A 22,072-nucleotide genomic window follows, 5' to 3' on the forward strand; every position below is an offset into this window, starting at 1 on the left:
AAATGTGTCAGAAGCAGTTTGAAAAATAAAGAACATACCAAAAAATTAAAAACAAACAAACAAAAAATACTAATGAATATCATTAGCTTTCAGACCTAGCTCTTGTTTTCTGATGCATTAGTTAGCACTGATGTGATTAAAGACCTTAGAAATTACCTTCAGCTGATGGAATTGATCTAAGAGAAGAAGCTGAAGACCTTTTCAGCCCAGACAGACTGTAGGAACTCTTTTTGGTCAGGTCTGTTGGTGGAGAGGCATTCTCTGGTCCAGTGACAGAAGCTACACTTTGGCAGTCTGATTCCACATCTGTTTTGGTTGCATCCTCCTTTGATGAGGATTCTGGACTCGTAGTCCACAGGCCTGAACTTTTCTGGCCATTAGAAGAAGGGGGAGAAGCAATCCATGGAATCCCTCCTGATTTCTCCCTTGGCTGTGAGGGTGTGCACTTGGTGGTGCTGTTTTGCTCCGAGGAGTGAGAAGACAGAGATTCAATGCTGCCCATGGGAGTGCTGTCTGGGCTACTGCTGTACGAGTCACCTAGGGAGGAGGCAGGGAAAGAAACAGAGAGTGAAAAAAATAATTTATATTTTGTAATCATGTGCAGTTCTTTCATGCCACCTTTGTACCTTACTCTTTTTTTTTTATTTACAAACTTGAAGACTCGTCTTGCCCCTTTAAAGAGCATTGGTCCCTTGAAAGTTGCAAGACTGGCTGATGCATTTTCTGTCAGATGCATTTTTGATAATTTTCTATCATTCCCTACCATTTGAACCTTGTATCTTTTTTCTGATGCCATACAGATTCCCTTTATTTCCTGCAAAATAGTTGCGTCCGTGCTTCATTTAAATGATGACTTAAAATCATCTAGTACATCTGAAATTGCTATTGCCAGAAGTCTTGCAAGAAGGCTCCCTCTCAAGCAACTCCAAGGTTCTTCATTTGTAAGAAGAGAACCTCTGCTTCTACCTCAGCCTGTCAAGGTGCAAGTGAGATACTAATAGGAATTTGATTACACAAGTGCTGAGTTTCAGCTAATAAGCAAAACACAAGTGTGAGAGCTCTTGGATCAGACCTAGTGGCAATCAAACTGCCACCAAATGTAGCATCACACAAGTCATACAATCATTTAGGTTGGAAAAGACCTCCAGGATCATTGAATCCAACTTCTGACTGAACACCACCATGTCAACATGCATGTGAAAAAAGCCAAGTGATGGTTCTGATTGTTTGTCCTTGACTGAATTACAAGGGGACAGAAAAGATTGTATTTCATTGTTTCCCAACCTTACTAATCATATTGCAAGCAAATGAGATGAACTTCATCTAATGAACTACTGAGTTTCAAAGCAGACTAAATTGAGATTAGAATATAAAGTCTGCTTTAAATGATGTTAAACACTGTATGCAATGCAAGACTTGCCTAAAATCAAACATCCTTCCTCATCTGAGAGAAATCAGTTGACTCAACAGTGCTGCTGTGACTCACAGAGGTTAAAAAGATGGTGCTTATGATCATTGGAATACAGTATCTAAAGGATATTATTCAGGCAAAGTTAAAAGATGCCACAAAATGGAAGATAAGCAGTATGCAATGACAGACTTACTGTCAGGATCTGCTAGACATGGTGTGTATCTCCCTTTGGGTTTACGCGAACCTGTGGAGAGACAAATTGCTCTTGTTCTTCTTGAACTTGATCGGGACTGAGGCTGGGGAAGAGGAATATTGGGGTCTGGTGCAGTGTGAAATATCTGCATGATTAGAAAAAAGATAAGGGAAGAAATTACATTAAACAACAGAGGTACTCTTACACTTCCATTATTAATCCATTTGTTTTCCTCAGTAATGTGCCTGAAATTAACATTATAATAGTCTCATACATTACAAAAGAGTAAAGTCACAGAATACTAGCTTTGCTTTGATCTCATTTTACAACTCAAGAACCACAATACTGAGCTGTACTTAATATTTATAATAATTACATATTTGTTGAAATAGATTTATTTTCTAACTCTTGTTAACAAGGACTTAACAGTTAAAATTGTAAAACAAAATATGTGCCTACTAATGACTCTTCTCCAAAAAGTACTGTATTTTTTTAAATATTATAAAAAGGTTGATTTTCTTCTCTGTGTTCTAGTGAAAGTTTTAATATATGACAGAAATGTGTCCTAGTTGTAACTTATAACAATCAAATTTGCATTTCAGAAAACTTTATTTGGACAAAAAAGTCAAGTTTAATGAGGAACAACTTTACATTTAGGGCATGTCCTCATTCTTACTTTTACATACCACTGCCACCACTGGTCAATTTTGGGCTTCATTGCTGCAGAAAAAACTCAGTTTTTTACCATGCTATGCCAGAAGACATCTCTGAAAGGATTTCTGGGCCCTCTAGCTATGGAAGAAGATGAAGTGAATGATGAAAAGACACCTTTGTGCTATTCATAGAAGCATAAGAAAGCAAATATATTTCCACAGTAGGAAATACTTTAGTGGACATCCTGAGATGCTCTTGGAGTACATTAAAACTGGATTAAGCATCATTGAGTAGCACATCAATACAAAACCACACCTGTGGACAGAGGAACAGAGCAAGGGTGACTTTGGTTGTGCAGCCATAGTCATTGTGCTGAATGAGCTCTGATTTTCTGGAGGGGAAATTCAGTGTTGGAAAGATGCAATATATATGTTTTGGAATCAGAGCTAAGAAGGCTATCAGGATCATAGCCATTTTAAGGAGTGCCTGTGAAATAAAACTGATGATTACCGAGCTCTACTGTCAGCACTTACTGATCAACCAGTGCAGGGGATCCTGGTACTGACTGAGTAAAGTGTCATGAAAGAAACTCAAAGCCTTCTCACTTTGTTTTGTCAGTCATCACAGGAGATGACATAGTTCAACTAAGATCCCCAAAATAAAATTGCTTTTGGCTACCAAGTAAAGGAGGTCTTGACTGTTCTGTTGAATTCTGAAATCAGATAGTTTAATATTAAAACAAAAAATCTGAGGAGGCTTTCAGTGAAGCTGATACCAGCAATGGTAGTGATTGAAAGTAAGTGTTTAAGATTTCCTTCTCAATCCTTCTAGTGAATATATCTCCACTGTGCAGCTGATATGTCTCCTAAGGATGCAATGGTCAGAAACACTCTGACCTGAGGAACTCAGAGGAGAATCTGTACATTCACCCTGAGTGAACATTCATACAATGGTAGCAAGAAAGAGTTGGAGCAGGAAGGAGCAAAATTACAACCTTCTATTACTATTTTTAGATTCAGGAAGCAATCTTCAGAAAGCAACTTCTTCAGAAGATTCAGAGCAATGCCTTCAAAGCATGGGAGACGATGTCTTGGATCTGTACCTTGCACAGCCGCAAAAGACTTGCTAGGAATACAGATCCACAGCATGGTGTGGAAGAAGGCATTATTTCTATTAATGACCTTCTACAAATGTTGGACTCTTTATTCTTAAGAACTTAATGATGGTAATGAAAATGAGATCTTATTCCACTTCATAACAAAACAGATAATTTCTCTCTACCTTTTCATAATGCTCTATCAGAATTTCAACGACGATATTCTGAAACTTAATGTTCATCATGGCAGCCACAGTTTCTTCTTGTGCTCTCATCAGAGTTGGTCCAAAGATAACACCAAGGTTGGATACAGTCATTAGATTTTGCTGACTGTGCAATGATACCCTTTAAATGAACACAAACAATACGCAATTTAATTGCTGTGCTAAACTACAATTTCAACAGACAAAAGCTTGCTAAGACTACTACTTTCACAAGATCCCAAGTTCATGCCTCCCTTTTTAATACATTTTTGAAATTTTCACTAGAGTCAAAATACAAAGTAGTATAACGACTGTATTTCCATTAAGGCTCCTATCCTGCAGTAACTTAATGGATAATGAATATATCTTCCTCAAGCAGCATTTCAGTTCATGATATACCTGAGAGGGAAAGGCAACTGTATTTGGAGCTCTACACTGAGAGATTCAGACCACCTAAACTTTAGAAGTCTTAGGGCAAGCACCTATCTCTTTCCAGTGTTTATACTGGACCTTAAATACTTTTGACTGGGTTGATGGAAAAGGCTGTGTGGTAACAGAGGTCAACCATATATATTAGTTTTCACATAAAGAAATGTGAAATACACATAAATGAAGCTTAGATACTGGAAACACTTAATTTACAATATGATCTCTTTGTTAATATGATGAAAACATAGGATTAATGGATTCATTGAAATTATTGTTTCTGTAAGATATATAACATTAGATGACCACAAACACATCTGGCTTTAAAATATATTAACCTTCCACTTCTGTATATTCTGTTATCACTTACTTTACATTTTCTGTTTTACTTTTTCTTTTCAATATAGAATTTAAAAACCCTTTTTCCCAATAATTTATCAGACAGCTAAATGAAAACCATCAATCAGTAATACTCAATGCCACTTTTCTCTCCTTACTACTAAAATTTGCCAAATAAAAAGTGTCATCATAGATCCATCCTTTGAAACAACTGCCAGGGATTCCCCAGCCACAGCTCTCCTATTGCCTCATGTCTGAGGAATATTATGGCAAGTCAAGATCTTATAATTACCTTAATGCTTAATTTTATTGAACCTATTACAAAATGGAACTTTTAATGAGGCACTGGCTCACATTTTCCTCTTCCTTTTCATTCCATCATGGTCAAGCTAAGCATGGTCAAGCTGCCATGGTCAAGCTAAGCATTTTTAGCCATTTCCCATACAATTGAAATAACTCCTGCACGGTTTGAAACGAAACAATAGTAAAATCTATAAAATGTTCTACTCATATTTGGGACAGAAAGATTTTAGCACCCCATTTACATCAAGAAACAGCAGAAATATGGGAAAGGGTTTTGTATAGGAGGCAGCATGATTATAAAATGCAGGAAAACAAATGCCTGTCTTCTTACATGTTTCTTAATACTGCCTCAATAAATTACCTTAAAACTTTCCAAAATGCTACCTCAGACAGACACACTGCCAGAGATCATTATTTGGAAGCTATATCATGAAAATGACACCTTGATTAAAGCACATTTTAAGCATAATCTAACTTTCTCTGAAACAGATCTTACATCTATCTTAGATGACTTAAGGGTCCTCTGGGTAGTCCACCAGTATTTTAATGAAACTGGAATGTTGAATAACTCATCTCTATATTTGCTAGAAAAAACTTTAAAAACCCCTCCCTTTGCAACATTACTCTGCTTTGTGCTGCACAGTAACTGCAGAGGTCTGTCACACAAACATAATAATCTTATAGCATAGGAGAGAAGGTAGTGTTTGTCTGGTGTTTGGGTTTCCTTGGTTACAAATTTGGTAGCTTGGTTAATAAAAGAAACAGCGAATTTAATAACACTGTGACCAGAAAGGGCTTTCTTTCTACGAAGCATTTCAAAGGCTTGATTTCTTGCAAAAGAGAGAAAGAACCCAGGGCTGTAAATGGATCATTTTGATAGCCACTTTCCCCTGACCTAGTCCTACCAGTGCTGAGCTACAGCACAGACACAAGCTGAGGTAATCATGCATTTTAGGTAGCTGTAGGGCATTCATTGAGGTGCCATTGCTTTCTCCTCAGAATCGCTTTCTTTAATGTATCACCAGCAAATTTGTGGTACTGCCAGACTGCTGAAAGCCAAAAAATCAGTTACCCACGTGAAAGTAACACCAAACTTGCCATGTTTGCCTAGCTACTATGTATCCACGCAGTATCACCTCTCTACAAGTCGCTTTTCAGGATTTGCCAGTTTTGCTTGTTTGTTTGCTTCTACTATGCTCTACATCCCACATCGTACAGATCCTATTTAAATTTGCACAGTAATATAAAAGTAAAGCTAGGAAGAGATGTAAAGATCTTATGACCCAGAGTTAAAGGTACAGTATTTTCACTTTGATGCAAAAGCATTAATAAAGGAACTGAACAGCTAAAAGAAATATAGGGAAAGAAATGTGCACTTTGAAATTGGATTTTCAAAAACAGAATGAAGAAAACAGGAGGTTGGATTGCTTTTTTTCCCAAGTTTTCTTAAAATTAGGCACATTACCTGCCATTTTACTTGTTCCTTGAAAAATCTTCACATAGTGGTAGAAAAAAGATGAAGGAGGGAGATGGTTAACACACTCAAGAGACTAATGTTAAATTCAGTCTTATTAGAATTGCTAGCATAAACATCTGGCAAATTATATGAGAAATTAGAAGGGGTGAATTGAATATTGGAAAGAAGAGTACAGAAGGCATTCAGTGTAAAACTAAGATTACATTGATCTGAAATGAGAATCACAACAACAATGAGAAAAGCAAGAGTTAAAGAGAACAATTAAAGAAGGGTATACTACAGGTATGCTTTTCTTTAGAATTGCATCTGAGATCACACTGAGATCCAGGAAAAGAGGTCAAGAAAGTAATGCTTGCCTAACAGTAATTCCACTGAAAAATAAGTTAGTTCCTATGCATATATCTCTCTAATTTTGGGGCTTCCAGATCAGCAGCTTTTACAAAATTGTTAATCCTTCATTAAATGCTTTCACTTTTTTGAGGGTCACAAAAGAGTAGGTATTGTATTTTTTAGCTAATTACACAATTCTGTGCGTAAAGAAACTTATGAAACTTTTTTTCCATCTGGTTGTCTGTGTCAGCCCAAATATAATGAGAGGCAAAGTCTGCTTAATCAAGCTTTGCAATGAAAGCATTTACAGCAGCTCGCTATAATGTTAGTTCTCCAGGGGCTAATGAAACAGAGGGCTAAAAATATTTTTTTAGGGCTAAATGATTTCCTGTCAAAGAAATTTTTAAAGTTCTCATTTCTATAACAGGAAGCAAAACTGCATTAGGCACCACTGTAGACATCTTGCTGCAGCTTGTCGCTCAAGCTGTGATCAAAAAAGCAAAAGAGCTGGGATGTTGTGAATTGAATGAAAACATCATGGAGTCCTCTCATGTCTTCTACATAAATTAGTCATGTGAGCCTTATCTGAACAACTACTGCTTCACTATTCACATTCCCAGACGACTGATAAATGTACTAAAAAGTATACAGCATCCTATATCAGTGAGAATAATATACATTAAAAAGTGTTCAGCAAATACCAGTGAAAACTAACCAAAGATATGCAGAAACTTATACAAATAACATTTGATGCAGAAACAGGCTAAAGTAGTATGCAATAATGGTATGTAATCACAACTAGTGATACAGAAAGACATAAGAGAATAAAAAGTTGTCTTTTTTTTATCTCACAGCACATGCCAAGTGTAATTCTGTGAAGACAAAAGGTCACCAATTTAAAGAAATGCTAAATCTTTTCCATCTGACAATTAAAAATCAAGGGAATATTAAGGGAGATTCAAAAGTTGGACATCTATGTAGATATCAAAAATATAAATAATCATACTTCAAATTAGTGCTTTCAAGTGATGCCACACTTCAGAGTTGTTAGAGAGAAAAATAAGATCAAACATGAAGAACAAGTATTATCACATAATCTATCTCATTCTATCTCATTTCTAATCTATCTAATTCCTGAAACAGTCTGGGACTTCAAGACAGATTCAAACCAGCGTTTTCCATCAACCTTGGCATAGTTTTAGATGTTTCCTTAATTTAATTGGTTACAAGTCCTGTAGTAAGTAACAACATGAATGAAAATATTGACTAGGGTTATTTTATAAACATAGTTGGCCATCTTGGTAACATTTTATGATGCTTTAATTCTGTTTGTACAGAGAGTATTATTACAGTTAAGTTGAGAACAGCATTTTAGAAATCAAATGTAATTGCAAGTGGAATTGTCAACACACAACGGATTAAGCAACACTGACAAATTTAAAGCGGAAATGATAATATCTTACAATAATACCACAGAGAAAAATAAAAAAATAATTACTTGACCAAGTGCTTAATAAGGATGTCCAGCATCTCTCTGTTCTTCTCTGGTAATTTATGCACAAGTGCATGCACTGCCTCAACTCTGTAGTTCTGATCATCTGACTCTATTAAATAGAAAACAAATTGTTGATAAATCAGAACATTTGCTAAGAAGTGACTACAAATGGCATCAGTGCCTGTATGCTAACACAAACATGCATTAAGAGGAGCCAAACAAAATTAGCTTTAAAATGATGGGGAAAATGTGATTATATTTATTACACTGTGAAATTGGTATTTCAAGCAACTTGCCTAAAGCAATTACTATCAATACTGGAGCCAACAAATTAATGGCAATATTGACCTGATGTGCCACTTCAGTGAAGTCTAAGATTTAATCTAAGATATATATATTAAAATAGCTAAAATTATTTAGTGTCTTTTATTCTTATCAAGACAAACTCTAAACTGAAGTAATTAGAAAAACAATTTCTGCTATCGTTGTATCTGATTACTCCATTTGTGAAAATGAGCTCATTTTTTCCCTTTCTGACTTCTCAAGGCAAGCTAGGTCCCCGGATGAGAGGGATGAATGTTACAAAAGAATGATCAGCCTATATAAAACAAACAAACAAACAAATATCTAAATGAGGGTTCAAAACTTCATGCAGAAGGCAGTCACACAGAACCACCAAAAAGATCAGAACAAACCAATGAACAGCTTCATCTAGTGTGACTTCTCTGTTTTAAGGACTGGACCACTGCAAGAAGAATATTAGAGCAAGAAGAAAAGTAAAGAAAGTGACTGAGGAGATTAGAGGTTAGAAACAATAGTACTTGTATGAAAGTGTATTTTTCATTTTACTTTTACTTACTAACAGCAACAATGAAATCTTTGTGAAGCTTGAAAGTCATCAGTGGTTCTGAAAGACACCTGGTTGTAAAGAAAAATAAAAATTAAAAGGGTATTTAAAATAGACTCAAAATCTTTTAAAATTTTATGACTGTGATTATGATAGTCCTCAACATCTGCACAATGTTCTATTGGTCCTAGGAAATCCAGTTCAGTGATGACTGATTACAAGTAGTATACAACTCAGTCATGTACATAGTCTGAAAACCAATTTGAGTTGAATTTGGTGTCACCATGTAAGTTAATAAGGAAAATGATACTTCAGCACAGAGCCTCAATGTTTCCTGTCTTCCATACTGTAGGACAGGAACAAATACAGCTGCAGACACAGTATAGTGGGCTGCAGAAGGAATCTTTTACCCAAGAAAGGCAAAAACATGATGAAATTTGGGACTGAAATTCTGATCTGAGAGATCTTAAAAGAGTCATACTCTGAAAGGCAGACTGTGAGTTGTCTTACAGACAGAAACACACAGATATTGCTTGCTAGCTCATGTCCTAATTTCACAAACACAGTAGCTACAACTTGTGCTTCTGAAGATACATTATAAATTTCTTTAATCAAAGCCTTTTCAATGAAATGTATGTGAGCCTTCCATTATAAATCCTAGGCATATTTTCCAGAGTTAATAGGGAATTCTGATGCTGCCCATTGTTAGGTGACAACTTTGGGAAATCTAGATATTTAGAAGGCATAGAACACCCACCATCTGAATTGGATACTTTTTATTATGTCTCTTTTGTACACTATATATTGAAATCTGAAAGAGTTATCTCAGAAGTACCATAATTTTTTAATATCTTGTCTCTTATCATCAAAAATGATAGGAGGGATATTTTATTTATGAAGATATTTAAGAGCATAAGGTAAAATCCCATGCTTTTGCTGAGATTTTATTCAGCCATAATGTCACGAAATCTTATATTACACAACTTAAGGGATTCACAAACAAAAGACTGAGCGCAACATGCTTTATGGTTAACATAAAAAAAATAATTAAAAACATGCAATTAATTGAATTTAGAGCTATATAAGGCAGGATTATCTTAAAAAGGTAGAAGGTGTGTGTTATTATACATAATCACAGGAATATAAAGCAGTATAATAAACACCCAATTATTACCATGGCAATGGATATAAGAAATGTAATATTTTGTTAACAAGCAAAAGATTAATGGGCCAGAAAAGGAATAATGAGTCTGTGTGGGATTATACTTACCTGAGGTAGTTTTTTAGTCCACTTGTTATTGTTTTATTGTCCCAAAGTTCCATATCAATATCCATATCAGGAGGAGATTTAGGGGCTGGTAGAAATTTGAATTATGATTGTGTTACAGTTTGACTAACACACTAACTAGAAAAGTAGCAAAACAGAAGCTACTAGATCAGCCATTTAGCTCAACTGATTATTTATTAGCTAGACTAACCACCAATCTGATAAATTTCAATCTTTTAATCTCTGTCGAAATATTAATAAAAATAAATTTAGTGCTCATAGTTAGCAACTGTAAACATTAACTATATGCACTTTATCAAAGTGTTAAGTAAGCCAAAGTCCACAGAGAATTACTAATTCATTTGTCTTAGACATGCACACAACAGGCATCAGAGAGATCAATTAGAAAGGAAAGTGAAAGACTGGAACAAGTGTCTATTAAGCTGAGCCATGATGTGTTAGAGAACTGAGCTTTGGAGAACTTCTGGAACAAGCCAAATATATATCAATAAATAGAACTTTAAAGCTAGAAGAAGAAAAGCATTTTTATTAGTAATTTGCTCATGTATAACATGGAGAAGTGAATACTAATGCTCACAAGAAACTAGAGCTGAATCACTCACTTTAACAGTGCAAACTCAATTTGGTGTCAGTAAGTGCACATACAAAACTGTGAATATTAGACACACTCTTCTGAGCACAGCAGTTAAGGCACAAGGGACAACAGCACACACACTGCACTGACAAAAGTTCACTTCAGGTACTTACAAAATATGGTATTCATCAGCTTTTGCACCTTGGAATTTACACCACCTATTCTGTACAGCCCCAGGACTGTAATACCTATATTGGGAAAACAAGCAAATGAAAATAATGAAAATATGGTTATTTCAATGTACACTGATGCATCCTTGGTGCATGTTTTCAAAACATCTAAATGTATTTCAGGAAAACTGTACCATTACATTCTTAAGTACTGCTTTACCCTACTGCAATCTCTTTTGGGTTATTAACAAATTCATTCCACTGAGTCCATACCATACTATACACTAAGCATAATTTTACATTAACAGAACCCTTCAGCATAGAAATGACCCATATTAGCAAACAATGAGGTGATAGCTAGGAAAAGTGGAAAATAAGACCCAAAAGCAGTCTTAAAACACATTACACATCAAAAAGTTCATATTACCTAGATATCAGTTGAATTACTATGCATCTATGTGTGCTTAGACCATCATCCCTTTCTCTTAAGATGTGACTGAAATTTATATGAAAGTAAAAATATATACTGTATACTGTTGTAACACATCAGTTGAGAATTTATGTTGCCACTTAAAATTGCCAGGCCTTTTTTAACAGCACAGATAAGAAAAAAATAACGTTTAAAGAGTGACCTTCAGAATACAGTATTTGATTATTCAGTGATGACTATTTTATTATTTTTAACTGCCTTTTAAAATCAGCAGGATTTAAATTACCTCCATTCTCTACACTTCAAGCCGTACCATTTAAAGATTGTCTGCTTTTCATTTGAAAGCAACATTCTTAAATCTATCTCAGATAATCTAGGTGTTTTGTTTTGAAACCCTCTTTTGCCCCAGAAAATAATGGAAGCTCTGAGTCAGCAGTGATTCAACGATGATAACATTGAGAAACTGAATTCATGTTGAGCTCAAAGTTGCACAGAGAGACCACATTTGGATGAGAAGAGATCTATACACTGACAGTTCACAAAAAGGTTATCTCATTTTATGGGAGATGATACAGCCATAGCTCTCCATTTAAAACTTACTGTGAGTTTTAAGATATCACCTCATTAGCCAAGTGATTATTACTTCCTTTTTTTACATTCCCACTACCAAAAATGAGTGTTGCTAAACATTTAAATATTGCTAAACATTAGGGAAAAAAAAAATCAAGCAATGTACAACATGAGTGAATAAAATGATAGGAGTTATACCCTGCAAAAAACTAGATGTACCAGCAGAGAATGTTGATGTCACTTTTAGGTCTTCAGATTTCACACATAAAACCAAAGCTGGGAGTTGAGACTCCCTACAGTTTTATCACAAGAAAAGACAACTCAGTGCACACAAATTAAATACTAACGATGGGGGCAATTGTGTATTAAGGTGTCAAATCAAAAAAAGATTACAGAAAATGTTTAAAACCTCACTTAAACGATATGTTAAGAATTGTTGTTGGAACTTGTGACAACAATTTTGAGTGTAAAGCACCCAGATAAAATGTGAAAGTCCAAACCAAATGATGGGTACACTTCAAAGCACAGATGTAAAGCATAGAATTAAAAAAAATCGTATTTCAGAAAAAAGATCATAACAATCTAATACCTAATTTTTGATTTAATACATACCTCTTGTTTCTACAGCATGAATACATTTCCTCACGAAGTTGAAACCTGCTTCATTTAAGAACACTATAAAAATAAAAAGGGTAATTACTTTCCAACATCAATATACAAAATCTTCTGTTCAGCTACATTCACACACTAGTCAAAGAGGGCTGATACATGTTCATCCATAACATTATAATACTTTTTCTGTAATAGGGTCTTTGTAGAAATATCCTTACCATTCACAACCCAACTTTCTAATCATTCTGTACCATGAGAAGCTTAATATTCTACTGTCTTTCTCAGTAACCCCTCTAAACACACACTTGAAAGCTTGCTACTTTAAAAGGGAATTATTGTACTACCCTCTGCTGAGCAAAATGCTTTGAAGAATCCAGGACCTACGTTATGAGCAGAATAAATTCATTAGTTTTCATACAACAACATTCTTTGCTCCTTGCACATGCACCTAATCACTCATAAAATGGTAACATAGCAAAATAATCCTTGTTATTGACTTTAATTAGTCATCTTATTTCAAGTGTATGTATTTCTAATTAATGTTGCATCCTCAATGCCCACTGCTCTAACTACCAAAATAAAGGTCTTAAAACAGTGTATTTGTCACCATTAAAATAAACATCATCATATAAAAGAACAATCTCTTTCTCCCACACGTATAACAAGAAACTGTAACATTACAGAAATCTAGCAATATATGGTAACTCAACATAAAAAGCTTACTTTCTTCCTTCTTGCTAATAATGGCTGGCAATGTGTAGATCTGTAAAAAAAAAAACCAACAACAAACAACAACAATGCAATAGGACAATCTTTGTGCTTTAAATCCTTTATTGATTAGTTAGTAGTTGCAACATGCTATGTACTAGATTGCTGCTAGGGAAATTCCAACCTTGCCTTTCACAATCTTGACACTTACTCTCCAGCACAACCTGGGTTAACAGCCCTGTGCTACCTTAATGCAACTAATGCATTAGAAAACAGGTTTACTGAGTCCAAATGGGTTAATTTTCAAAACAACTAGAGATTATAATTTCTGTACTGGTTCATTCAAGGAAGAAGCATGTAAAAACACTCATCTATTTCATAAAACTGATCAACCATTCTTTTCCTATCATACAGGTCTGACATTACCCTCAATTGGTGACTCCTTTAGGAGCAGACAAATAGTGGGAAGAAAACTCAGAAAAGCCTGTCTCTCGGTCACTTTCAACACATTTTTCTGCTCTCTGCAATCGCTTTTGAGGTGGTACGAACTGTTTACTCCATGACTCTGCCCAAAAGATGGTTGTTCTTTGCCACTGTAATAACAACCACTTCACATGTTACCTGAACCATGAATCCTATTAGACAATATGCTATCATATTACTTAAACTATTATTACTTAAAATATTTTAACATAAAATAATGATATATAAAAGTAGGCTTAAATTAATAGATTTACTCTTCTACTTTGTATTTATCATCACTGTGCACTTGCATTAGTGTCTCACAAGGAAAAGAACTATATTAGTTGGCTTTGCAACAAAGTATCTGAAATATATACTAGCTTCTTTAGTTAATATGTGAGCCAGAAAACTGTAAAATGAGAAGAAAATTAAAAGATATCCTTACTGGTTCCTTTCCATCCATAGCTTCAAGCCAAAGTTTTCGGTTGGATTCCGAAAACGCTTGCAGTGTGATGATTCCAGGTCTGTCAAAAACACACACATTCAGGGAATTTACTATTTTTCTCAAACAGTATCCAAAGTCAGAATTCAAATGCATACTGATATGAGGTAAATATATAAAAGGCAGACAGAAGTCAGAGAAAGTTGACAGCTTCTGACATAACACAATAATTTTGAGCTAGATATAAAACATGCTTTTTTTAAAAGTTTGCTAACAGTCATAAAACATTTTTTAAGAGAACTACTACAAAAGCCAGTCTATTTATCATATTTTAACACAAAAATCAATTCAGTATTTACCTTTATTCCCAAGCTTGGAAAAAATAGTTCTACAAAGTACTGTGTACCTATACCTCAAATACAGGAAAGCTGTTCCTATCTCCCTGACATAATTATAATATCCAGGAGTAAGTAAAAAAAAAATTGTAGATGTAATTTTCAAGAAAAAAAAAGTGCTACCATACATTTCTGAAAGCAATAATGATTTGTACAGAATACACTTATTAACAAGTATTTATTAAAATATTTATAATCTGAAAGAGACGGTAGTCAGTTTTGCTACAAGTTCCACAGAAATCCACGTTGTATCTGCATGCAATCACAACGTAGTAAAGACAGCACATATGCTGTATAGTAAATTTAATTAGAAAATGAGGTTTGAACAAAGAAGTATTAAGTCTTGAAAGCCTAGTTTGTCTGTATCCAAATATATTGATAAACATGTGTTCCCATTACAGGAGTAATTATTATATATTGGTTGCAATTATTTTCAAATTGTTAACACAAGGAAAACAAACCTCTCAAATACTTCAATATCGAAACAGAAACGTTTGTCAATTGAATCTGTCTTTCTCCTGATGCAAGATTTTAGCTTGAACATTTCTGGTGGGCTTGTGACAAGGCCATTCTACAAAACAAAACAAAACGAAACAAAACAGAACAAAATTAGCACATAATAGCAGTATTCACCTTGGCTTCATCTTAACTTTAACTGCATGAGTAGTCCAAAGAACATGTCTTAACACAGGGATTAAAATTATTTAGGAATATATACAATATTTTTTCTGTATCTTAAGTAAGGCTGCAGTTAATAGCTTTCTGTTGTGTATTTGTTATTTAATCGTTGTACTTCAGAAGATTTCCTAAATTAAAATCTTACAAACACCTGCATATATAACTTGATTACATGCATGTTAGGATGAAAAACATGTAATTTTGTCAACCACACATGCAGATAAAATATTTCTGAAGAATAAAGCTGACTAACTCCAAATTCTGCTCATCAAATCATGAGACTTCACTATAATGTTAGCAAGGCTGACACAATTGGGGATTCTGAGGAATGAGAGGAAGCAAATGTGACTCCAGTCTTCAAAAAGAGCAAGGAGGAGGATATTGAATCATAGAATGATTTAGGTTGGAAAAGGTCCCAACTAAACCATCTACACATCTTTTACATACCGCCAGGACTGGTGACTCAACCACCTCCCTGGTAGACTATTTCAGTGCTTGATAACCCTTCTGGTGAAGAAAATTTTTGGAATGCCTACCTCCCCCTCATGCAACCTGAGGCCACTTCCTTGCATCTTATGTGGAATTATAGGCCAGTTTGCAACACCTTTACCCTGGTAAGGTGTTGAAGTGAAAAATCATGGAAAGCATTTCCAACCATATTAAGGGTAGAACGGTGACTGGAAGCAGTCAACATGAATTTAATAAATGAAAAACCACACAGGATCAATCTGATAGCCTTTTACAATGTGACAGAAGGCTCAGTGTATGATGGAAGAACAATAAATATTGTTTATCTCAACTTTAGCCAGGCTTTCGACACTACATCCTCATGGACAAGGACAGGTGAAAGACAGGTGAGATGGTGAGGTGGACTGAAAACTGCCTGAACTGCTGAGCTCACAGCAGAAGCCCAGCTGCAGCCAGTCACCAGTGCTCTGCCCAAGGGGTCAAGACTATTCAGCATGAATAAGCCCAGGACAGGCTGAGGCTGACAGGATGGAGAGCAGTTTGGCAGAAAAGGAATTTCAGGTTCTGGTGGTCAGCAATATGACTGTGAATGAGCAATGTGACCTCGCTGCAAAGAAGACCAACAGCCTCCTGGGATACATCAGGCAGGGTACTGCCTGCAAGTGGAGGAAGGTGATCCTCACCCTCCATTCAGCGCTGGTGAGGCACACCTGGAATGTTATGTCCAGTGCTGGGCTCCGCAGTACAAGAGAGGCTTCATGTGCTAGAACAAGTCAAGCTAAAGGCTACCAAAGTGCTTAAGGACTTGGAGTAAAACTACCTGAATGGAGGCTTTAGTGAGGTGGGGGTCGGTCTCTTCTGCCATATCTTAAGTGAAAGGACAAGAGGGAGAAGTTGTGCCAGGGGAGGTTCAGATTAGATATTAAAAAAAAAATTTAACTGGAAGAGTGGTTAGGCATTGGAATAAGTTGCCCAGGGAGGTGGTGGAGTCACTGTCTCTGGAAGTGTACAGAAGCCTGGATGTGGCACTTGGGGATATGGTTTAGGGGTGATTATGGTGGTGTTACTTTTACAGTTGGCCTAGATGACTTTGAAGGGCTACTCCAACTCTGATTATCCTGTGAAGAGATATGATATGAGGAGAAGCTGAGTGAGCTGGGACTGTCTGGCCTGGAGAAGAGGGATCATATCAGCGACTGAGGCCCAGTGAAAGGGCAAGAAGCAATGGGCACAAATACATGTAATTCCATTTGAACTTAAGAAAAAGCTTTTTTATGGTGGTCAAACACTGGAACAGGTTGCTCATAAAGGGGTTCATCCTTGGAGGTATCTAAAACCTGACCGGACACAGACCTTACCAACCTGTTCTGGCTGACCCTGCACTGAGTTTAAATTAGGGATCTCCAGAGCCCCCTTCCATACCTCCTCCATTCTACAATTCTGTGCAAATGTGATAAATTTCCTATGCATTTGCAATAACCACATTAGAGAAGTTATTTAATATGTGGTTTAAATACATTTTAAAGGAAATATTACTTAAACATTTATCCACGTTATATGATACATGCACTGCTTCATCTATGAAAACAGCCTACGCTATTCGCATTCTTTTCTTTTAGCAGTTCTTAAATGCTTAATATAAAAGATGGAATATACAGCTCATATATGTGCTTATGTACATTCAACTCACCACTTTTCCACCAGACTTTGTTTCAGCTATACTCATTGTAAAAGTTTTTGTTCCTTTGTCATAAGTGCAGTAATGCTTTACCCATGTAAATCCAAGGGGTCCTAGAGTAAAGAGAGATAGTATTAAAAGTAATTGTCATTTTATCACTATTATAGTTGGAATTAGATAGAGTAGAAAAATGAAATATAGCAGCATCCGCATGCAGCCTACTCTTTATTTTTTAAATCTGAACATGCTGTTCAAGTATAACTTTCAAACATTGCATCTTGATAAGGATGCTCAGCAAAGTTCAGCGAAGTTCTAGCAGACTGACTTTCTTTGGCAACTAGATGGGTAATGGAATTTTATTACAGTAAACAGGCAAGAACAAAACTTGAGGATTTTTCTGCCTAGAAAATACAGTTCTGATTTTATCAATCCAAGGGAAACACAATTCAGTATTAGCCCCTTTCTCTCAGAGAAACCTTGAAGTCTGGTATTAAATACAGAAAACTGGATGAAGTCATAAAATCAGAGTGCATTTTCCTTTACTTTCAGAGTTCTTGTCAAAGGTAACAAATGCTTTTGGTAGTATCACAGAAAAGCTACTCTTCTACCTGTTATCTTACAAGAGTGGGTAAATGGCACTGGCTCAGAGAGAGATTTAATCTTACATAGTTGAACACTGACTGGAGATTTCTTTGTATGAAATAAAGCAGAGGAACTGTGCACTCTAAAACAGATTGGTTTAGAGATGAGGGATAAAATGCTGGGTGGCAGAGACACTGCATTCAGCAAGAAACACAGGCCTTTTATGCCTTGGAGGTGGTCAAAATGAAAGAGCTCTGACTTTTAAAAAAAGAATTTTAAAGGGGTTTTTGTTTGGTTTTGTTTGGGTTTTTTTTAATGTGAAGAATAAAAAAAAGTGTGAAAAACAAACCTAGTAGTTTTACTATAGATACAATGGCTTTGCCTTCTCAGTGTACCCACAAAGGTGGTGGTTATATGAGAGACTGAATCAGTCATGTAAGTTGGATGTCTGGCAATAGAGAAACGTAGCTGGGGAAATGCACATGGTCTGTTAAGCTGACTTTGAGAAAGCTCTCCTATTGCTTGTTCCGGAAGAAAATAGTCATGAATCGAAAAGTAAACTGGTGATGTAGCCTCAGAAATTAGCTGTTCTGCTCCTATATTTTAAGTTATTATCACTTAGCATAACAAAATCTGTAATTATTCTGAATAAATTTTTCCTCTGATGGCAATATATTATCTCTTTTAGCATATTATAAGAGGGAAGAGCACTCTCAAAGCAGTTTTAGATGAGTTAAAAAGCCACTTTTTTCATTAAAAAATTGCAGCCAGACTCCTGTGTTGCAACTTAAAGCTTGTTACTCTTGGCCATCCATCTTAAAGAAAACAATTTATGGCCTAGTGCCATTTAAAAAAAAAAATCAGTAATAAACAGATATAGAATTTACTCTCAAGAACAGCAAAAATTTAACCCAGTTGCTCACAACTAGACAAGAACCTATAGAATAATGGTTGTAGGCACGGAAACTTAACAAGGAATTACACAACTAGTACCTTTCTCACTACACAGTGATTACACACCTTGTTACTGTTACACCAGAATAAAAATTTCTTTTCAGTAAGAAGATGTCAAGTTGGCCTCTCACTACTTAATGAAGCACAGCATGTGCCCAGTGCTTCACTCCTTTTCTCCCTCCTCCATTAGCAGGGTTCACTATAATTTCCACTTAACACAGATTTCTTTTATGATTATTACTCAATTAAAAAATTGATTGTCTTCTTAAAACTAGCAGTGCTACTGAGGATAAAACTGGCTGTGGTTAACTGTGGTAAGATTGTACGTAGATGACTTTTTCTTACATCTTTGATTCCCATTAAGCATATGTTCGTTTAACATGGCTGGGTCAATGGAGGTCTCCGGTACAAGGTGCTCCTGGTGGCTGAACTACAGGGCCTGTTCAGGCTGGGAAAGTGCAGGAAACAGGAGGGAGCCAAAGCAGAGTGCTGGGAGTTTGCAGCAAGGCGTAGGGCAGACAGGCAGAGCAGAGCTTGCTACCAGTCAAGCACTGGGGCAAACAACTGCAGGGACTTTCCCTGTTGCACTTACGTTTCTCCTGCACATAGAGATAGCCTTCCATTGTCCATTGACTTGGTGGTCTGTAATCTTGGTTGGCTGATTTCATTCTCTGCATGAGTCTCTCCACTTCCTGCCTCGTGCTTTCAAAGTTATTCCGAGTCTAATACCCAGAAAAGGAAACAAACAAAACCTCATATTATCTCATGGAATTACTAAAACAACTATTAACAACTATTGACTAATCAAGGAGACTGTATTGGAGACAAACAAAAGTTTTTGCCAGAGACATAAAAGGGGAGAAAGAGAAAAAAAATGCAATAAAGCATAATACTCTTCATTGCTAGAAGCCTAGGAATAACATAGTAATGAAGAATTCAACTTAAGCACACAAATGTAAGGAAAACATAGCTGATAACAGTGCCATTCCTCTTTCTGTAGGTCACTAACCTCAGACAGGAAGTCATTTCATATCTTTAGGTATGCTCACACAGTATTTTGCAGATACAGGCTTTCTATATACTCCAGGATTCTCAGAGAGAAGCCTGGCTAAACTAGAAGCTGCTGACAGCTTAGCCCAAAACCTGAAGTTGTAAGATCCACTGAAGCAGTTAAAGTACAGTGCAGAAAACACTAGTTTGGGTTAAAACCAGGCTAATGCATCCAGACAGCTGCAGTCTCTACACACATGGAAGAGACAAATGTTCTGTGTATCCAAATCTGCAGCGATACCACAGGTGCTGCTGCTCAGAAGAGTCAGGTTACTGGCACTGTCATGAACAAGTTTTGGCAGGACTACACAAACACCACAGTAGCTCAGTATAACAAAAACATGGGGGGTAAGAAACAGGTCACAAGTGGCAGAACTGTGCCAAAAGCATGGAAGAACTGTGTCCTAAATATGTGTGTAACCAGGCATCTAACAAAGTAAACAATTATGGTACTAAGGTGGGTTTTCCTTATTTGCTTATACCTCTATGCATATAAATGGCCACTTTTTCCTCATGAACTCAGTGAGGCTAGGGTTTCTGTCCATGCACCTAGCATGGGACAGTAGAAAAGAATTATTGTGAGGTGCCAGAACTTTGATTGATTACATAGCAGACATTCAACACTCTGTTCCCATAGGTCATAGGTAAGAATAAAGATTTTTGTAAAGTTTCTACAAAGCTATCTATGGATTCTAATCCTAACTAGTCAGAAAGATATTCTCAGGACTTTATACACCAGTGAACACTTCCCCTTTTTCATTTGTGTGACCACAGAAATTGTTGGCCACAACTGTGGGCCAATTGCGTAGTTAGTTGCACTATAGTATAAGAGTATACTCGCTTAATCTTGATCTTGAAGACAAACACTATTATTAGACAAAGAGGTAAAATTCTAATCTGAATGTTTCAGATTATGTCCTTCAGAAGACATATCAGTTCAGACCAAATTCAAGAGAGGTAATTTTGAGACCTCCAAGAAGGACATGGCACTGAAGGAATGTCCCCAGTTTTGCGAGCTTATCTCTATTAAGTTCTTAACTACTACTTTTAAGCAGTCAGGTCTTTGAATCAAATTGCAGAAACCAAAGCCAAATGGACATACAAAGTAAGCCACTGGCTAGCTGAGACAGGTAAAGTGACAACAGGTCATGTTAGAACGCGGTGACCTGTTAAGAGCTGTTGGTCTGCCACTACTCTTTTACAGGTGCCACTGCTCCTCTAAGCTGTAGAACATTTTTAAGAACAGAAACAACAGTTCAGGTCAACTGTTCTTCAAGACCAGAACACACAATGCAACAGAGAGGAGCACTTTTCATAGCTACAGGCAGACTGAACACAATTTTCCCTGTCCTCAGTTTGTCTTTCCTTGTATAAATTATTTCACTTGCAATCTAATATTGGGTGACGCTCTGAATGACAAATTAGTAGATATCTCAGCTGTCAAAAGGAAGCTGTGGATCTAGATCTGGAGTCAGAATTCATACTGCTGTGTAGCAGAAGTGAGTGATGTACTCCGATGGCCACTGTATCTTCATAAATATGTTTTCTGATATATAAAAATAATTTTAAAAAATCATAATACATTGATCCTTCTGCCTAACTTCACATCTCCCTCTACTTCTGTAAATAATTTAAAACTTCAATTTGTGCTGATAAAATATTTAGAAAACATTAAATTTAACTATTTTTTAATTAACATTGAAATTGAAAAAAAATCCTTTAATAACTTTGCTTCTGTAGAGACGTGCATAGGAGAAACATATTATTACTTACAATGCCAGTTTTGGTCTGTGCTGTGAGCTCATGCTCCTCTCAGAACTCACCATAATAAAATAAGTAAATCGCTGGACTGAAGCACATTTTTCACCCTTTCAGTGAAACTGCTGTGCAACAACACTGACCCCTTGTGCCTTTATCTGAAAGAGTCTTAGTAGCAAACAGTGTGGAAAACACAACATTTAAAAGGACAAGGGGCTGAGACAGTATTTCAGATAGAGACCATTTGCATTTTGATCCAAAAGGAAAAGGTTAATCATCTTGGAAGTTCAGCCTTATTTTCTCAAGCAGCATTTAAAATGGGATCTATATATGAACAAGAGATGTAAAAGGGAAGATGGAGCTACAAAAATTCCTGCCGTATGTGTTTTCCTTGAAAAAATGAAATGGACTTAACTTTTTTATTTTTTTAAATTTTGTTCTGGACTTTGATGTTACTTGTCAGGAAGAATGTTGGGCTG

General features: G+C 36.1%; 1 protein-coding gene across 3 annotated transcripts in view; it reads right to left on the reverse strand.

Annotated features, from left to right (window-relative positions):
* Positions 1–22,072, reverse strand: part of ARHGAP42 (Rho GTPase activating protein 42) — a 141,394-nt gene that overhangs the window by 13,223 nt on the left and 106,099 nt on the right. For all 3 annotated transcript variants that reach the window (XM_085064512.1, XM_085064517.1, XM_085064506.1), the window contains 13 exons: positions 19,378–19,507; positions 17,262–17,362; positions 14,887–14,996; positions 14,034–14,112; positions 13,142–13,181; positions 12,419–12,481; positions 10,810–10,884; positions 10,045–10,129; positions 8,787–8,845; positions 7,931–8,036; positions 3,540–3,699; positions 1,605–1,749; positions 157–537 (listed from right to left, as the gene is read on the reverse strand). In XM_085064512.1, the coding sequence (XP_084920638.1) occupies positions 157–537; positions 1,605–1,749; positions 3,540–3,699; positions 7,931–8,036; positions 8,787–8,845; positions 10,045–10,129; positions 10,810–10,884; positions 12,419–12,481; positions 13,142–13,181; positions 14,034–14,112; positions 14,887–14,996; positions 17,262–17,362; positions 19,378–19,507 (1,534 nt within the window). The remainder of the gene's footprint in view (positions 1–156; positions 538–1,604; positions 1,750–3,539; positions 3,700–7,930; positions 8,037–8,786; positions 8,846–10,044; positions 10,130–10,809; positions 10,885–12,418; positions 12,482–13,141; positions 13,182–14,033; positions 14,113–14,886; positions 14,997–17,261; positions 17,363–19,377; positions 19,508–22,072) is intronic.

The sequence above is a fragment of the Lichenostomus cassidix genome, chromosome 1 (genome assembly GCF_008360975.1).
Source record: "Lichenostomus cassidix isolate B80296 chromosome 1, HeHo_3.0, whole genome shotgun sequence".
Lineage (NCBI taxonomy): Eukaryota > Metazoa > Chordata > Aves > Passeriformes > Meliphagidae > Lichenostomus > Lichenostomus cassidix.